This window comes from Aethalodelphis obliquidens, unplaced genomic scaffold (assembly GCF_003676395.1).
Source record: "Aethalodelphis obliquidens isolate GAN/ISIS:26980383/991018 unplaced genomic scaffold, ASM367639v1 scaffold40, whole genome shotgun sequence".
NCBI lineage: Eukaryota > Metazoa > Chordata > Mammalia > Artiodactyla > Delphinidae > Aethalodelphis > Aethalodelphis obliquidens.
Window position 1 is genome coordinate 272938 of NW_020837984.1, and position 18207 is coordinate 291144.

Here is an 18207-nt window from a genome sequence, read left to right on the forward strand (position 1 = left end):
ATTAAGAGTAAAATCTCTTTTCTTTTATCTAACCATAAGCCCACTCATGTATATAGGCCCAAAAGCAGTCACATCAATTCTCTGCTTAATACCTAAAGCAGAGAAGAAAGGATAAAATGCTCTGGGAACTTAACTTCCACTGGCCATAGTAAAAGTCATGAAAGAAAAAACTTAGGAATACCCGCTTCTCAGTTATCAAACCAATGACATTTGAGGATGTCAGACTTCTTTAAACTTTGCTGCCTCACCTTTCTATGCATAATAGCAGGGTGACACGAGGAGATCGGTGAGAACAAGCAGCTGGTCATCAGTGAATTGCTGTTTGTGTTCTTGCCAGTTGTCATGGTGCGTCCTTCGGAAATTGGATAAGGTCTTTTTTACAGTCATCTGTAGAGTAGGCAACCCACATACATTTTATTTTAACCTCGCCAGGGTTATATTTAGGATACCTTTAGCTAAATAACAATCCTTCTAGACTTCAGATCTTACACTTCACCAAGAGCTACAAAACCAATAAACCAATCTTACGTCAAAGAGCCACCAAGCTTACTTCTTTAGAATTAGTACTAGCTGCAATTCAGGACAAGCGACCAGAACTCGTACCACATTATTAAACCAGTTTCAATATATACTTACATCTATTTATCAAAGTGAAAAGAACAAGGTCATTGGTCTTCCAAGTTGTTTAATGTAGGAACACAGGTGTTCACTAAATAATACCATCACATTTTCCTGTTTAATATGAGCTCCCAGTTATATACTTCCTAGATATAAAATGCTAGTGAAATAGAAGCATAAAATTTATTCTGACAACACTGACAACATCTTACTTCCACTGGACTTGGAGGGACAGAAGCTATGGTAATTTCCTTGTTACCAAAATATCTCAAATATACAGGCAGCAGGGTCTCTGCAAGATTTTAATAATTATTGATGAGTAACTTGGATCTGGCAGAGGTAGGAGTAGTAGCTTTATCAAAGCAGAAGATCCAGAGTATAGAGATTAGTATAAATGGTTTCTTACAAAATATCACTGATAATATATGTGCAAAGAAACTAACAAGGGAGAATTTTACCTCAATAGGCTGAGGATCATTCAGGTGTGCACTGAGATTCATAAGGAGCTGGGGCATCCAGGTGGGAACATCGTAAGGACTAGAAAGAACACATGCACCAAGTCCCAGCACCCCGGCATGGCGTTTGACCAACTCTGCAAAGAAAACAGCAATATATGTGCAAATATTTACAGGACTCTATTGCACTTGCTACAGTGAAATAAATTAGTTTTCAATCATACTAGTTGTTTCCAATGTTTGAATTTCTGCATTTAAAAATGACTCTGTATGCACACATATCAAAAACATGATTTTAAGGCTAAACTAAAAACATCCTATAGCCATCCCTCAATGACAGCATAATTATATTTAGGTCCAGAAATGTGTCATGTATTTGGTAAAACTAACATAGTAATGGCTTTTTCTGAGCAATTCATATCATACGTGAAAGTGCAATCCCTGATCCTAAAAAAATTGCCAGTCAAAATTAGATCCCACTTTTCTGGATGTGACGACCTCCTACAGACTGCATCAATTCATTAGGTAAACACACCGTGAATGTGGAATGTCTGTATTCCGCAAAACAGAACTGCTATGTGTCTGTATTCTACAGGGCCTCTATTCTTCCTTTTTAGTGACAGAAGTTACATTAAAGTGCTTTCAAATTCTCATTGTTTTTTAATAAAGATGTGTGCATGTATGTGTTTGTAAGTCTATTATATGTGTATACATGAAACGCCGTGGATAGGGAGTTGAAATTAAGAAAAAAGGGAATTTGGAGTAGTTATAAACAATGCCATTTGGTTATAACAAAAACCTAAAACTACTTTGGTACTTCATTATTGAAAACACAGTTTTCAAGCAAAAAAACTAGAATATATACTGGTATTTTATTGGAAATTGCTATTAGGTAATAGCAAAAATCAAAACCCTGGTAGACACAGAGAACAGACTTGTGGTTGCAGGGCGGAGGGGTAGGCGGGAAGGACTGGGAGTGTGGGGTCAGCAGAGGCAAACTATTAAATACAAGATGGATAAACAGCAAGGTCCTACCGTAGAGCACAGGGAACTATACTCTGTACCCTGTGACAAACCAGAATGGGAAAGAACATGAAAAAGAATGTATACATGTATAACAGTCACTATGCCGTACAGAAATTAACACAACACTGTAAATCAACTATACTTCAATGAAATTAAAAACAAAATTAAAACCTTGCTATAATCAGTACTTAAGAGCTTCATATTCCAAGCATTTTCTGCAAATTCAGTCAGCTTCCCACTTACTAATAGTCTATGTTTTCCATTTTGTGACTATTTGTAGATAACAGTGGCAAGATCGGATGCTTCTTTGCAATCACATTTAAATTTCTCTTTAAACATGACACAGTCATCAGATCTCATTCTCTTGTTTACCTTCATGCTCAATTAGAGTGGAAGCTCCTGTAGAATAATGAGTGCTCTCACCCTCTATCAAACGCCTAGGGAAGTAATGATTTTCCTCTCTCCAAATGAAAGCAAGGCTTGTTTTGTTTACTTATTTTTTTTCTCTTAGTACATTTACACATAAGTTATAAATTCTAAAAACAAATATTTTAGATCCTCCAAAATAATTCTGGATACCTCTCTTTATAAAGAGATTTCAGGTGGGTGGGTACAGGCTTGATTTACTACAATAGTTGTATGCAGCCATGTACACATTCCTTTGTACCTCTCTCAATTTCAGCTTTTACACCCCAGGTCTTGCCTTCTATATGCAAAGCTTCTCAAAAGCAGGGTCAGCTATTCCCGGTACCTAGCATAGACCTAGGCACATACAAGCATTCGATAAATATTTGTTGAGTTAAGCCTGGTTAATTCCCAAAAGGTGTTTTCCATCAGTCTTGTTACCTGCAGAAGGAATCGTATTCGGATCTCCTACAAAACCAGGGTCTCGTTTCCTTTTCTTCGGTAGTTTTGTTTTGCAAAGTTGCTCAAAATGAATCTGCATAGGACTGTCCATGGTAAGGAAGTTACACTGTAACAGACCACTTAAGGTGGTAGCAGCCATTTCTCGAACCTATAGAAGACAATCACTTCCATTAGAGCCAAGATCCTAAGCCTGGGGAGGTGAAGAGAGTGGTAAGGGAACTGGGGTGGGGATTTTCCCTGATATTTGTATACAAATTGTGTAAATGCTCTTTTGTAGTTTCTTAATAGAGATTTCATCAGATTCTCAAAGGGTCTGTGGCCTCAAGATGGATGAGTCACTACACCAGGTTCACAGAAAGTTTAATGGTTAACCATGCTATACAAAATTAAATTTCTCCATACATTAATTATTTTCTCACTGACTGATAGTTCTTATCTGGGGTGTAACTGTCAAAGCAGTGCCAGAGCCTAACATTAAAATACAATTTTCCTAGACTCTACATCTCTTAAAACAACTGCTGTTGTTGTTTTCACTGGTAATAAAGATACAGGATAATTTCTATAATTGGCATACATAGTAGAGATTTATATCCATTTTAACTCATGAATTTCACAGGCTATTGTCAGACTATAAATACAGTTTATAGAAGTACTAAATGAAGAGTGATTAACAGTCCATTTCAAATTGAAATGGGAACTCAAGTTTTGGGAAGACAAAAAAGCTGTAAAAAGTTATCTCAAATATATCACAAAAATTTCTGCTAAATAGTCGTAAGGAAAGGCAATAATAATTCGAAAAAAAACACTCAAATGCTTTGCTACTTATTCATTCAAAAGACTTTTTCTTAAAGTTTTCAATGTGACAGTTTGGGGGTTCTTAACATATTCTTTGCTACTTTTATTACATTATTATATGAAATACATTATAAAATGTTTTGTTACTTCATACTTGGTTGCATTATTTCCTTTCATACCATGATTTATTTTTATACTCAACTATTGACTAGAATGCTTTCAACTTCTCACTACTATGCTACAAAACACTTAATTTATATAATTTTTCCATATTGCAATGTATTTTCTTAGGACATGGCTAATTCTAAGAATTGGGATTACTAAATTTCAATGTATCTCCAATTTAGTACTATTAATTTTGTGGCTACTGGTTGCTTTTCAAAAAGCCAGTGCTAACATATACTATGATACAAAACTAATGGGAATACTAGGTTTTAACTTACCAACACTGGTTATTATTATTACACATTTTTGTCTTTGGTGGGTGGAGGACATGAAACTAAGAGTCTCATTGTTTTAAGTTTGTATTTCTCTGGTCATTAAGAGAGGTTTGACTTTTGTTTACTGCTTATATTGTTTTCACCCATACATGTATGATACCACCACCACCATCTACTCCTCAAGGTCTTAATGGTCTTATGTTTTTCTCTAGTTTGATGCTTGACCAATTAAACTGATGAGTTTCTAATATTCTTGTGGTCAGATCTGTCCATCTCTGGATCTGTGAAATCTATTGACTTAAATACTTAGAATGTCATTCTCGGCTCACAGTTCACATAAATATCCAAATTCATTTCTCCTACTTTCTCTAAGTAAAAAGTATGTGCTGGGGTGGGGGTGGGGGTGTATCTATACTATATCTGGAATACACTTCAGTGTGAGATGTTCTAATCTATTTTTTTTTCTCCAAACTGCTATCAAATTACCCAAACACCTCTAACTGAATTGTTCTCTTTCCCAGTAGTGGCATCTACTTTTGTGATATTTTGTTCCAAGGGTCAGTCTGTACATGTCTATAATAATTAACTTTACAAGGTAAGCAGAAAAGGTATTTAGCTTTTTATCTATAAAAAATTTCCCAACATTTCTAAAAATTTTCCTTTAAATCTAATAAAGTTTTCTTTAAACATTTCTCATTTAGATTACCACAAAGTTTTTTTTCCCCAATATTATCATGAATACTTCTGGCTAATTATTACTGATATTCAGTACCACATGTTTTAAAACGGATAGTTTTAATAAATGTCATGCTTATGTTTATAGTAACAGCTAAGTTTAAGCCTACTACATGGAATAAAATACAAGAATAATCTATAAAAATGTTCTAAAACAAGGTCCAGAAAACAGTCCGTTTAGCTATAATATTTAAAGGTAGGAAACACTGACTTTTGAGATTTCCACCTTTCCATTTCCATTCCTTTAAGTTTAATGAAGAAAAAATAAGAATAGTCTAAAAAAATTTACAGATAGCTGCAAATATTTTAATCAAAGGCTGTCAGAGTTATAACCACTGGGTGAGTACCCTAGGAACTGGACATATCTGCTCCCAGAACACAAGAAAGCTGGAATGCAGAATGCATAGATTCATAAGGGAGGTGGAGAAATTTCCATTCTCAGTTTCCTAGGGATACAAATCTATTTTCAGTGCTCTCAAATAAAATACAGATAATTACTGGGAGTGCTCCACTATATGGAAAACCCATAAAGTCCATAAAATAAAATAAGCAAACATTTCACAAAATTTTCAATTACATTTTCTTTACCTAAGGCCAATTTAGACAGTTATATCTTATTTAATGCTACTTCAGCAAAAAAGCTGACTTTAATTTCTCTACCAAGGAAAATAAAAAGGGACAACAATCTTATCTTAAATCTACTGAATAATAGCACCTATGTGTAGATTTTCATTCTCTTGAAACTGCTCTCATACACATTCCTATTAGCCCTTTAAAAATCAGTAAGGTAAGTAGAGTATTATCACCTGCAATTTCATAGATTAAGAAAATTTTGGTTCATAAATGTTATCTGCCCAATTGCAAAGAGAAGCCAGAACAAGAACGTGTCCAATGTTTGTTTCCATCTGTACTACAGGAAATGATTGGGGTATCAAAACTAATCACATAGGGCTATGTTAAAATTAAAGTTACTTTTACTTTACATATCAGTGTGTAAATACTTCTTAAAAGAGGTGCCATAATGCTTTCTTTAAATTTATTAAATTTCGGTTTGCTATAGCCTAAATTTTACCTCTAGCTGTTCATCCTCCAAAAGACTTATAACCAGCCACCTGATGTCTTTAACTGCATCTTCATTGTTTAGGAAAATAAAGAGGTTATAAAATACCATGGTCTGGAGGTAGGTCAGTACTGTATATCTAGCATGCCAAGAACTGCTTCTTGCTGTCTGTGGATGAGAAATTAGTAGAAATAATGAAAACAGTGCTGACAAGAACATGAGATGACAGTGAAATGACAAATAATATAGACTTCCAATATAACTCTACTTTTACAGGTATAGCTAGAGCAAGCTCATCTTATACTTCCTTCTAAACAAAAGGTTGCACAAGCTATTTCAGGTAAAAGTTAGTTATTCTGAATGTATGAATGAATGGTTGAGAGTAAAGGGAAAGGAACACAGATAAAAGTCAATTTTAGAAGAATTATTTATAATTAATTACTCTTAAATCCTCCAACGCTTGCACATTATTTTATTTTACTTTTGATAGTAGCTGGTAGGGTAATGAAAGCAAACAAAATTGAGAACTACTAAATTCTACTGCAAAAAAATACCATTTGAGGCTGTTAAAAAATATCTTTCAGGGGAAACCATGGGAACATGTCCATTTTTTATATTATATAACACATGTGTAACCTACATAAAGCTGAGCACATAGTACACTAAAAATGCAGCCACAGGACTTCCCTGGTGGTCCAGTGGTTAAGACTCCATGCTTCCACTGCAGGGGGCACAGATTCAATCCTTGGTCGAGGAACTAAGATCCCACAGATCCCACATGCTTTGTGGCACGGCCAAAAATAAATTAAATAAATAAATAAAAATGCAGCCAGAAAGTATATACTCACTTAGGTCTTTCTACCACAGATCAGAAAATACAAGTGAATAAAATAAAGGGGAAATGGTAAAAGAGAATGCCCACCCCCTCCCTCATAAGCACTTTGTATCCAAGGTGCTTCAATAATTAGCTCTTTACGTATATAGAAAATTTAGGGTTGAGTGACCTGCCCAGTGTCAAAGAAGTCGGTGGCAGAGCCAGGTACAGATTCTAAATCTGTTTCTTTGGTCAACATATGTCTCCTCTCAAACTAAAAGAAGATTCAAAATGAATGCAGGTGTTGTGTGTACCTCAGCTGACTTTGTGAAATTCTTAGAATTGTAAACCAAAGATATAAGTGTTTGATATACACTCTTACTTGTTTTAGCACCCGAAGTACCAAAGGCACTTGATGAGGGTAAAGCAACCCCTGAGACATTAGTGATAAACATAACTTTGCATCTCTTTTCAGTTCATCATAGCTATTGTCATTTTCCACTGGGGCAATCTAGAGAACAACAAAAAAAAAACCAGACATAAAGTGAAAAACAGCCAATAAGTACAAAGGCATCCTTACATAAAAGAAATTACATTTTTAATTTTAACAACTTCTACAGAAAAATCCAAACATACATAAAACTAGAGAATAGTATAATGAATCCCCATGAATCAATCACTTCTTCAACAATGACAAATTCATGGCTAATCCTTTCATTTTTTTGCTCCCCTGTAGTTCCCCATCCCCCAATTAAATTATTTGAAGCAAATCCCAGACATATTTCATCCATAAATATTTTATTTTCGGGAATTCCCTGGCAGTCCAGTTGTTAGGGCTCTGTGCTTCCAGTGTAGGGGGCACAGGTTCAGCCCCTGGTCAGGGAACTAAGATCCCACAAGCCACACAGCATGCCCCACCCCCAAAAAAGTTATTTTTATCTCTGAAAGATAAAGTCTCTTATTTTAAAAACCTGTAATGACATCATACATAAAAATTCATTACAGTTAAAATATATTCAGTAGTGCTCACATTTCCCCAACTATTTGATGCCTGCATATACCAGATCCCACTTACCATGAAGGCCTAAAGGAGATTCTCAACCTCAATATTTGTATATTCAGGTTAACTGTTAGGCCCGTCACTAGCAAATTATGCAGTACAGCAATCTAATGATACACATTTTTCTGCAAATTTCAAGTGGATTCAAATAAATCATCCTATCAACCTCATTCTCATATACTATTTGCTTTCTGACTTTTTTCTGAGTGAAGAAAAAGGGTGGAACTCCAGCTATCCCAACATTCATTGCACATTACCCATTTACGAACATATGAGACCATGTTCCATACCACTGTGTATGTGGTAGTGGAAAAAAGTTTAAGCACCACTGCCCTAAAGACAAACCATATCTACACCAAGGACCTACAAGTAACAAAGACCTATCTATACACTAATGGCTACTGTCCCCTTTTATATCCCAAAAGATCCCAAAGGTATCCATGGGTATCAGGCCCTACAGAGCACTTTAAAAAGTATTTTAGTAGTGAATCCTTTGAAAATTTCCATAAGTGTTATCTTTTTGAAATTTCCTAAAGACAAAGTACACCATGGCAGATGAAAAGTTTAGCATGCCATTTGCAAATAAACAGTAACAAGGGCCCTCTATCTTAAATAATAACTGTATTGACCAATAATTGTCAAGTAGTGGTAATGTTTGTGCCAAGCCTTCCCAATTTGCAATAAGACCAGACTGTTTTCCTAACCACAACCAACCACAGCCATCACTACCAACTATAATTTTGGAAACTACTATATAATCTTAGTTTACTAGCTTTATCCACTGGCTGGAGAGATGAATAATTAAAACCACCTCAGGTTATATCTTGCATCAAATAATACTTCAATATGATTACCAGACACATGTTATTTCCTGCAAATATTTGTTAGAACCAACTATATATAGTGCCATTTAGCAATGTAAAATAAATACAATATACTGAACATTTTGATTTTCAAATTTATTATACATTGAATTAAAAAGTCAGAAATAGCTATATTCAAAAATGTCATTGTGGCTTTTTATTTTTAAAGCTATCAATATTTTCCTAAACTATTACTTGAAAACTGGCTCTCACTGAAACAATGTTCTGTCTTTAGACTTTTCATGTAACTGTCAAGAACCTACTCTTACCTAATATTAGAAAGATTATTTCAACAAATATTTAACCACTAACACCTAATGATTTTCCTGTGACTATTCTACCTTTCAGAGATGAAAACAAATCATACACAGTCTGAAAACCTATCAACCATCTGATGATAATTATAAATTCCTTTTGAAGGTCAAAAGGGGATGCATTTTTAATTTCAGACATAAACTTACCTTAAAAAACAAAGGTAGAAGCTGAAGTTGTTCAGTGACTGCTGTAGAGAAGGATCTTCCCGCACTTGCCATCAGCCATTTCAATACTTTATGGAAACAAACACAAAGAGTCAGTCTTTGCTATCCAGTTAGAGACTACAAAGTAGAGTGATTCTATGCTAGTGTCAGCCACTCTGATAGCTCTTCAACGTAAAGAAAGAGGTCTGTGTTACTTCACAAATTAGATCAGCAGTGTGACAGGATCCATAACAAATGGTATCAACTAATCTAGGGGACTGAAGCCACCCTCAAAGAATGAATCAGCAAATTATTAATGGTCTACAAACACTCACACAAAGTAAAAATTAAAACTAGCCTTCAAAAATCCTAACAAAGCAAAACTGATGACTAAGTTAGTTGTTTATACTTAGAATCCTTGAAAAAGTTTTAGATATACAAACAACAGGGAACCCCCAATAATCAAGACAATTTTGAAAAAGAAAAGTTGGAGGACTCACAATTGCAGATTTCAAAACTTAATACAAAGCTATATTAATCAAAACAGTGTGGTACTGACATAAGAACAGACATAGAGACCAACTGAATAGGCCAGAGAGCACAGAAATAAATGCTCACACATATGGCCAGTCAATTTTCAACAAGAGTGCCAAGACTATTCAATGAAAAAAACGACAGTCTTTTTAACCAACGATGCTGGGAAACTGGGTATCACAAGCAAAAGAAAGAAGCTGGATCCTTATCTTATATCATAGACAAAAATTACCTCAAAGTAGACTGAAGACTGAAATGTAAGTGCTAAAACTATAAAACTCTTAGAAGAAAACTTAAGAGACAAACTTCATGACACTGGATTTGTCAACAATTTCTTAGACACGACACCAAAAGCAAAGGCAACAAAAGAAAGAAGAGGTAAATCAGACTTCATTAAAATTAAAACTTTTGTGCATCAAAGGACACTATCAAGAGAGTCAAAATGGGAGAAAATATTTGCAAATCATTTTCAGATAAGGGACTGATATCCAGAATATAGAAAGAACTACAACTCAACGACAACAAAACAACCTAATTCAAAATGGGCAAAGAACTTGACATTTCTCCAGAGAAGAAACAAAAATGGAAAATAAGCCAATGAAAAGATATTCAACCACTAGTCATAAGGGAAATGCAAATTAAAACCACAAGATACCTTCTTCACACCTATAAGGAGAGCTATAGTCATAAAAGGTGTTGGCAAAAATGTGGAAAAGTTGGAACCCCTCTGCACTGCTGGTTGGAATGTAAAATGGTGCGGCCACTGTGGAAAATAGCTTGGTGGCTCCTCAAAAAATTAAACATAGAATTACCGCATGGTCTAGCAATTCTGCTTTCAATACCCAAAAGAATTGAAAGCAGAGACTCAAACATACTTCTACATTAATACTCATAGAAATATTATTCACAATAGTCAAAAGGTGTAAACAACCTGAATGTCCATGAACAGATGAATGGATAAACACTGAAAGCATTACACAAAGTGAAAAAAGCCAGACATAAAAGGACAAATATTGTATGATTCTCCTTATATGAGATACCTAGAATAGACAAATTACAGAGACAAAGTAGAATGGTGGTTGCCAGGGGCTGAGGGAGGGGAGAATGAGGAGTTATTGTTTAAGGTACAGAATTTCCATTTTGCAAGATGAAAAGAGTATAAAGATGGATGAAAGTGATGGCTGTATAACAATGTAAATATATTTGATGCCACTCAGCTATAAATTTTATATTACGTACATTTTACCATAATAAAAAGGGGAGGGGGGAGAAGTCAATAGGATAATCTAAAATATCTGTTTTTAGAGGGAGTTTCTACTAAGTTTAGCCACTCACTAGTTTTTAAGAGTTTAATGCCCTGGGTTCGTTCATCTTCTTCACCAATTCCATTTTCTTCCATAACATGGTTCTGAATTTCTTCATCTACATCCATGAGGGGTTTCAATTTATCTAGAATTCGAGCAGTAAACTCAGGGACACGAGGGGATGCTGTTGGTGCAGTGTTTGGCAAAGAAACATCTATCATGAATATATAGGTCAGCACACTGTAAAATAAAATACATATAATAAGAAGAGATCCCACATTATCAATAAAACTAAGGTTCAAAAGTATAACCCAACCAAAGTAAATTTTCCCAAGACAATCCCTAGAGAGGGTCTTGTGCCTGTGCACACAATTCTGAGGTATTAAAAACTACAGTGTGGCAACTACTCCCCACTGGCTTGTGAGCACACTACCATTCTATTTTACATTCAGAGACTCTTGTCTAATGTCCCACAATACGATATAAAACAAAATCTGAAGAAGAGGTTATCATGAAACTTAACAGTAACATAACCAGTATATATTACTAGACATTAAAATTTGATAAAAAGAACTCAAGAGGTATACCACACCACAGAGAAAATAATACCTACCTCCCTATTCTTTCCCTGACATTTTTGTAAACCTGGGTGAGTTTGGGTTCCAAGTACTTCAGTAGTCTATGCAATAGCTCAGGTACTCTCCACTCCTGCTGGGCAAGGCCACCTTGTAAGACATAGAGTCGACTAAAAGTAAAGCACAGTAGAGTTGTGTTAGTGCCCCTCTCTGCCTTTACATGTTTTTTTTTTTTTTTTCTGTGGCATGTGGGATCTTAGTTCCCTGACAAGGGATCAAACCCGTGTCCCCTGCAGTGGAAGTGCAGTCTTAACCACTGGACCGCCAGGGAAGTCCTGCTTTTACATGTTGACAGTATAGATTAATGATGTTTGTATTCCACTTAAAATTGTTTCATTTCCAAACTAACAATCTAGAATAGCACCTTTAGGAAGATTTTATTAATTTTTCTACATCATTTTCTCTGTATCTCATTTTATATCCACTGCTATAAAATCAAAGGAAACACTGACTTTAGAATACTCATTGAGTTAATTTCTAAGCATCAGAAGTTTCCTCACTAATTAATAATAATAATAAAAAAATGATTCTTCTTGTTACAGGATTATCTAGATTTTGTTCTCTTGTTCAGTAATTTTTGTAGCTCCTTATGCCCAAGTATATTTTTCCTTAAAAGGATTACTATCTTCTTTCCTAATAGGAAACAGTGAAAAATTAGAACATGTGATAAAGAAGTTAGTAATACTGTCATGGTACAAAAAAGCAGTCCTGATATAAAAGATGTGACAGCAGAGTAGGCTGGACCTACTTTATGTTTGAATTGCTCAGGCTGCCTCCAATTCTCCTACTTGTTCTCAATTGAGAAATAACTGTATTTAGACTCATATGTTGTATTGAATTGAACTATGGTCATCTCCCAGAAGACAGTGTTACATTATGTAGCCTTTAGGAGTACAGACATTTCACTTCTACTTATACATAAAGAACAAAGATGTTATCTTTTGTTGTAAAATCTTTTGTTAACCTCATCAGCTTCCTTCTTATTTACCATGCATCTACAAAGGATCCTCCTTCACCACTCAGTGGTGATTCCAACAGTAGCTCAAAAAGCCAGTGAAGTTTCCGGGGATCTCTGCTTTCCTGTGTTGAAAAGATAAAGCAGCAGCAATTAAAACAGAGGTCATACAATTTTTCAAATAAATCAGACATCATTATTTTAGAAATATAAATAAATATAAGTATAGAGGAAGAAAATCAAACTAAAACTCATAGGCAAGTCAAATCCAAATGTATTCTTATAGCTCATGTTAGAAAGACTAACAGTGAGAAAATTGTTAGCTAAATGGACTCTCTTAAATCAAAGTATAACTGCCCTGGACATAAAAGGTGTCAAAAATAATACCTATAACCTTGTTTCATCTGGCTTTTACTGTATGTAAGTTACACTTCTAGATATAGGATTTGACTTGTCATTTAATCTAAAAATGCAATTACCATGGCAGAGAAGGTATAACAATCACTTAAGAGTTATCACTCAAGGCTTATGTAAAAAGCTAAACAGAACCATCTCCAGTCATGTAAGATGATAAAATTTCAGGATTCAAGAGGTATAATGAGATTTTACACATTTTGAGACATGGTATGAAACAGTTTGAATAGATCAGTGAGACACAAAAATGAACTTACACAGGACGTTGCTATACAAGTTCCCCAGTCATTGTAAGTTTCTACTGTAATGTTGGACAATGCTGTTCGAAGCAGAGGACACAAAAGCTCCGAAAGCTTCTCCACCTACTCAAAACAAAATACACAGGAAAAAGTTAATGATACTCAGAACATTTTTCTTCAACTATCCTTTTCTGCAAACACACACATACAAATACACAACCTGATACTTCCTTTATTTCTTAGAAGACCCAAATAATCCAAGAAAGTAACTTCACCATGTTACCATGATACATATCCAGGTAATAAGGCCATCTTTTTCCAAAAAAATAAAACAAAAATCAGAAAAGAGGAGACACTTTATATGGTTTCTTACAAAATCTCTCATACTGTTAAAAAGTTCTCTCTTTAAATGTTGGACTGACATAGTACACTGGGCTGAAACAAAACCTCAATCATCTCTGTATTTTGCATGCTTATGGAGGTCACTTGATTGAATCCTAATATAGGAAGCAATGACTTTTCAATACAATTTAGTATTAGCCTGAAGTATAACCTTTAAATTCCAAGTTTGGATGACTATAAATAGCATTTTAAAAGTGTTCAGTTATACAGAGACTGTGAATATATATATATATGTGTCTAAACACTAAACTGCTTCTCACAGTTTAGTGAGAACACAAATCACCTTGAGATCCTGATAAAACGCAGATTCTGATTCATTAGATCAGGGTGGGACCTGGGATCCTACTTTTCTAATAAGCTCCCAAGTGATGCCCAAGCTGCAAGTCCATGGACTATACTTTAGTCAAAAGGACCTATGTAGGACAAATGGGGAGAGAGGGCTTGGGATAAAATTTCCAGTGGTAGCACTAGGCACTGAATACAAAGAAAAAAACAAGCTATATCTTAAATAACTTATACGGAAGGGAGACGTGTTCTAGAAATGAGGTAACTCAAAAATGACAGAGACAGGATGACAAGGATATGTATGGACACGTTTAAATAAAATTGTTTCATATGTGAGCAGGAAAATGGCAATATTACAAACTAACGAATACTTTAATACATGATTCGAATATGTATAACTAAATTAATATATTAAAAAGTGCTGATAATCCTCCTAAAAAGTATGTGTAATTAAGTTTACCAGAAACAATATTTGCATCTTTTCTTTGAAAAATGGCAGCCTACCTTTTACTCAGGCATTCCGGACATTTTACCAGGTTATTTTCAGTCTAGTGCATCTTGCTAAGAAACTAACCTTAGGGTGGATATGTAAAATTTAATCTTACAATTAAAAACACGGATACGAGACCAAATGAGTAATGTAAATTAGCACAGAGGCTAAGAGAAAAGATTTAATGAGAGGCTAGAGAGTGCCTCAGGAAGGGAGAAACCCACGCACAGCCCCAGCCAACTGATACAGTGCAGCAATGCGGGGCCAGTATTCCACAATCTTCCCATTTCTCAAGAGAAACTAAAATCCTTTTTACAGGATAGAAAATAATTCAGATTTTAAAAGACATTCAATGCCACCTACAGACCACGACTTTGTGACCTATACTCAAAAGCAATATAAAGTTAAACATTTCATATTTTAGGTGTTAACATCTTTTTCTTTTTTTAAAAGATGTGTGTGCCCTCGATGCAGCCGTGAATATGTTCTGATAAACACACAACCTGCTGTCCACCTTAGAGCTCACAGCACCACGGGCTAACCCCATGGAGACGAGACAAGCAGATAGGACCACTGTCCGCCCCGCCGCTGCCCCCATCAGCCGCCCGCCCGGCCACCTGTCGCCTTGCTCCCTCCTGAGGACCGCCAGCCCGAGGTGGCACCGGAATGCTGGCAGAGGGACAGTGGTGGCGGAGGCTGAGGGACTGAGCTAGGTGTTAATACCTAACGCGTTGGGAATTGTTGCATAAATGGATAATGCAGCTTTAAGAGGGAATGCACTATACAAATTACATCACCTTTTCAAATGTCCAATGTTTAGAGCCTCTGATTAAACCAGCTATAATTTCTGCAACACATCGCTGCGTGCTCTCATGTGAATCTGAAACCAAACGTTCTAAATGGGGCTTCAGAACTGGCAGGAAGGCATCATCAAAATTTCTGAATATACCCTACGCAAATAAAAATAAGAAAGTTCTTTAGTACTCAAACGAATAGCATCTCCAATATCACATGCTTATATTTGTTTGCTGTTATTACTACTGTGCTTAAAAAACTCCATATTCTCCCCTATAGAACTTAACTGTTTTAACAATATCTGTAAGTTAAAATGGTAAAAACACTGTCATTTGCCACATTATATTAAAATATGATCAGTGAAAGAAAAATTAATTTCTAACCTTAAAAATATCACACACACCTCAAAAAAAATCAAATAAACATGAAATGCACATAGTCTTGTGGGTTTTGGTCTTTTGCTTCTACTGGTAATTACAAATATTAGAGATAAATACTAAAAAGCTTGTTTTTTTGAGTCCTAGACCTTAAGCCAAGATGAATATGATAGGCATTACTTCCAGAGTCATTTTAGATAAAGATAACAGATGACTAAACTCAAACTTTGAACAAATACTTTAAAACTTATGAACCTACAAATTGACAGTCACTAAGCTTTATGAAAAGGGTATGTATATAACATAGTTACCTTAAAGAGGCAAAAACGTCGAGGATTAAATTTATCTTTTCCTTTTCTGTCTTCTAAAGATAGAAAAGTAATTAACTGTTCCACAAATTTAGGATCAGAAAAATGATCAAATATAATCTGTTCTGCCTGTAAAGTTAAAAAAAAGAACAACATTCAGGGATTAAAATCTATTTAAAAACATGATTCTGAAAACATTAAAATTCAACCATAAAGATTTGAAACTCAACAGTAAGTTTTTATTTTTGTTCTATTCTAAAGAATTTTTAGTTCTCATAGAGCCTTTCTGGAACCAAAATAATATTGCCTCCTAAAAATGCTAAATCCTAAGAATAGCTAAAAGTTTTCCTTCAGCTCTTCAAGTTTGGATTCCACTTCTCAAACTGAGAAATAAAACCAAAAATGTTCTGCTTGAGAAATGAAGACTTAATGCTATTGTGCCAATTTTTGTGCAAATTAGGAAAATCCTCCAAACTGCAAACCAAACCCCAGCAAATTATTTCCATATTTATAAAATATCAGCAGTTAAAAGGTAAACTTTGCTCAGAATTAGAAAATAAAAGCTACAACATTAACTTAATTAAGGAAGACATAAACCTAAAAGCCCTTCATCAACTTTCAAAATGATAAAGAAGTTCTACAAAGACTAAGAAGTTCCAATTTAAATTTACAAACATCTATTTACTGAGTATCCATCATTTATACGCAATAAAAAAATTAAAGCCAGTACCCGAGTGCTAAGTAGGTAGTAACTTGGGAGTGACCTTAGATATAGAAGACTTGTGCTAACTGGTCCTAACAGAAGGCGGGACGGTTGGGGGGAATAAGGGAGCGCACATTTACCAATACTTATTATGCTGCAATACACAAATTGGGGGAAAAAAAACCATGAACTTAGTTTGAAATATAAATCAGGGGCCAAAAGTAAGATGCATCTGAACCAGGTAAGTGTTTACACGTGGTGAAATTAAATGCTTACCTCTGTCAAATCCTCCCTGCTTCTGCCCAGCTTAGGCTGCTCTTCCACACCAGCATAAACAACCATATTCCTACACAGTAAGAGTTTATATTTGTAATACACATAGGAAACAACATTAGAGCTTCTTGGATAGAAAGCATTAGAAGGCACTTCTAATGAACTCTAATGAGATGCTAAGTTGTGGGTTACGAGCATATCATTCAGTCTTCCACCTTAAAAATCTTAGGTCATTGCATCCTAATGACATACATTATTGGTATCAATAAGAGACAAATAAGTATTTCTTGGGGCTGGTTTAGACATGTGTAGTATTAATAGGTAGGAATATAACTTAGAGCAACTATTAACAAACTCCTTAGATGTATAATGGTGGACTAAGGAAGTCTAAGGGTTTCAGTGGAAAGACAAGGAAAGAGGCAGGATGAGGCATAGCACTGGCAAGAACAAAGAAAAAGAGGAAGAGGGAAGACGGAAAAAGCTAGAGATTGTGTATCTCTGGTGACAAAGTACCTCTAACTGCTTCAACTGCCTCAGAACCTCCCTAGAAATCCAGATGATAAAACAAATTATATCAAAGATAAGTTGTTTAATAATAAGGTGCATGGCAAGTTGCAACTTACTGTGGCCAGGTGTAGTATCCCCAGTGAGTTTTTTCCACAAAGCAACTTGACTCCCATTCTTTTTTAGTTCTTGGTATACTTTTGCTATCATAATGCAACCAATGATTATCGGGTCTATCACCAGCAACAATTTGGGTGGGTTTAGGATATCCACCTAAGGAAAAGACAATTACATTTCATGAATTTCAAAATAACTGTGCAATAATTATTCTCAAATAGTGCTAGTGTGAGTTTATCTTCATAACAAGACTCTGTTAAAATTCGCTCAAGGCAAAAGCACATACATATGAGGCATTTCACATCAGAGAAGGAAATATGGGATTATCCACTAAATGGTGTTGGGATAGTTATTTGAGGGGAGAAGGTCAAGTTTGATCCATACTTCATCCCTTTTACCAAAATTAAAAGGATTAATTTTGTTCAAACTTTTTAGGTTTGAATTAATTAATTACAGAACTCAACAAGTTCCCATATACTCTCTTCAACCAGATGCCCCCAATTTTAACATTTCACCATGTGTACACTTTGACATTCTCTCTCTTTACACACACACACACACACACACACACACACACACACACACACACTCACACACACGTACACATGCACCTACACACACTTGTTTTTTGGGACCATTAAATATTCATTTAATATGAGACCTACAAACATGTGTTTCAAG

The 18207-nt window shown here is 35.1% G+C and overlaps 1 protein-coding gene across 1 annotated transcript in view; it reads right to left on the reverse strand.

Annotated features, from left to right (window-relative positions):
- Window positions 1-18207, reverse strand: part of PSME4 (proteasome activator subunit 4) — a 100027-nt gene that overhangs the window by 1768 nt on the left and 80052 nt on the right. Inside the window, exons 33-46 of the mRNA XM_027131671.1 lie at window positions 17529-17682; window positions 16909-16978; window positions 15933-16058; window positions 15247-15399; window positions 13291-13395; window positions 12653-12744; window positions 11643-11774; window positions 11061-11269; window positions 9195-9280; window positions 7193-7321; window positions 6009-6164; window positions 2946-3114; window positions 1077-1210; window positions 249-387 (exon numbers count right to left, since the gene is read on the reverse strand). Coding sequence (XP_026987472.1) covers window positions 253-387; window positions 1077-1210; window positions 2946-3114; window positions 6009-6164; window positions 7193-7321; window positions 9195-9280; window positions 11061-11269; window positions 11643-11774; window positions 12653-12744; window positions 13291-13395; window positions 15247-15399; window positions 15933-16058; window positions 16909-16978; window positions 17529-17682 — 1850 coding nt within the window. The 3' untranslated portion in view covers window positions 249-252. The remainder of the gene's footprint in view (window positions 1-248; window positions 388-1076; window positions 1211-2945; window positions 3115-6008; window positions 6165-7192; window positions 7322-9194; window positions 9281-11060; window positions 11270-11642; window positions 11775-12652; window positions 12745-13290; window positions 13396-15246; window positions 15400-15932; window positions 16059-16908; window positions 16979-17528; window positions 17683-18207) is intronic.